The sequence below is a fragment of the Tribolium madens genome, unplaced genomic scaffold, assembly GCF_015345945.1.
Source record: "Tribolium madens isolate multiple individuals breed KSU strain unplaced genomic scaffold, Tmad_KSU_1.1 Scaffold_3;HRSCAF=73;Tcas5.2_LG2, whole genome shotgun sequence".
Lineage (NCBI taxonomy): Eukaryota > Metazoa > Arthropoda > Insecta > Coleoptera > Tenebrionidae > Tribolium > Tribolium madens.
Window position 1 is genome coordinate 12,543,591 of NW_025401006.1, and position 1,598 is coordinate 12,545,188.

The 1,598-nt window shown below is 23.9% G+C and overlaps 1 protein-coding gene across 1 annotated transcript in view; it reads right to left on the reverse strand.

Moving 5' to 3' along the window:
• Positions 1-1,260: 1,260 nt before the first annotated feature.
• The window catches only part of LOC123007858 (organic cation transporter protein-like), a 7,724-nt gene continuing 7,386 nt past the window's right edge, over positions 1,261-1,598 (reverse strand). Inside the window, exon 8 of the mRNA XM_044403343.1 lies at positions 1,261-1,481. Within this exon, the coding sequence (XP_044259278.1) occupies positions 1,317-1,481 (165 nt within the window). The 3' untranslated portion in view covers positions 1,261-1,316. The remainder of the gene's footprint in view (positions 1,482-1,598) is intronic.

A 1,598-nucleotide genomic window follows, 5' to 3' on the forward strand; every position in this document is an offset into this window, starting at 1 on the left:
AGTTCTGCAAAATTTTTAATATTTTAAATGGCAGCCCCCTATAAAACCTTTTTTTACAAAGGTTATGATCTAAGAATTACAACTATCTGTATGTTATTTAATTTTTATCGAAAGAAAATTTTATACAGGTGATTTTTAAAAAATGGTAGGCGCTGTAGAATTTTTATTTATGGCCCGATTTAAAAAAATTAAAAAAATAATTAAATTGTAATTAAATAGTATATAGTATAACTTGCCAATTTTAGAATTTTTCTAAATGTTATAGTATATTTTGGGTTATATTCAAGCTTCTAATTTCAAAGAAAAACTCAAAAATTTTTTTCACAATTTGGAAGATATTAGTTTTCTTTCTACAAACATGTGCAATTTGTTCTACTTTTACTAAAAATTTTTGTTTAAAAAAAGTATCACAGTTCAAAAAAAATCTAGTTGAATGGTATCAATAAACAAATTGCCGTTTATTAATAACAAATAAAATAAATAAATAATAATAAAATGAATTAATAACATTGAATTAAAGTTTTCCGTTTTTTTTGAGTTCTACAAAATTTTTAATATTTTAAATGGTCGCCACTTATAAAACCTTTTTTACAAAAGTTATGATCTAAGAATTACAACTATCTGTATGTTATTTTATCGAAAGAAAATTTTATACAGGGTGATTTTAAAAAGCTACAGGCGGTGTAGAATTTTTATTTATGGCCCAATTTTCGAATTTTCCTAAATGTTATAGTATATTTTGCGTTATATTCAACCTTCTAATTTCAAAGAGAGACTCAATTTTTTTATTTTTTTTTTTTACAATTTGGAAGATATTAGTTTTTTGTTGTAGACATGTGCAATTTGTTCTACTTTTCCTAAATTTTCGTTTAAAAGAAGTATCAAAGTTGAAAAAAATGAAATAAAATCTAGTTGCACAAAATTTGAATTAGATGTTTTTCTCCTTATTATTATTATTGTCATATATCAAAAAGTTGAAAAAAAACTAAAACAAAACAAAATTTTATTCCGAAAACACAATCACATTCTTAAAACACTTTAAATTTTATTAAATTTTCTGAAGGCAATGGTTAAAAAAACGCTTAATTCTTTATTTTGTGTTTATCCTGTATATTTTGTTCAAAGCCAAATAATAAGATTTTTTATTGATGGATCTCAAGACTGTATCGCATAAAATATAAGTGATATTTTTAGTAGTTAACGTACTTATTTTGTATGCTATTTTTGTAATTTGTGAGATGAAATAAAACACTATTGAAATACTTTAAATAAATATTCTTATACTAATGTTTAGTATTTTTACAATCACAGATTTGTTAGTCTTTAGGTACATTATTTTTACTTTTTCCTATACTAATAGCTTCATCTATCGTATCTGGCAACTTAATATTTACAGTCTCTGGAAATAGAAGCGTCAAAAGTCCGGCGATTGTGGCCATCGCTGTGAACATTATGATGGGCAGAGGCTCCCAAATTTGGGCCTGAAATTAAAAAAAAATTAAATAAAATTAGATTTTAAAAAAATTACTTAAATTAAATTAAATTTAAACAAACCCTGTCGGATTCGGAAATGTTAAATTGAAATTATAGGGGGCTCG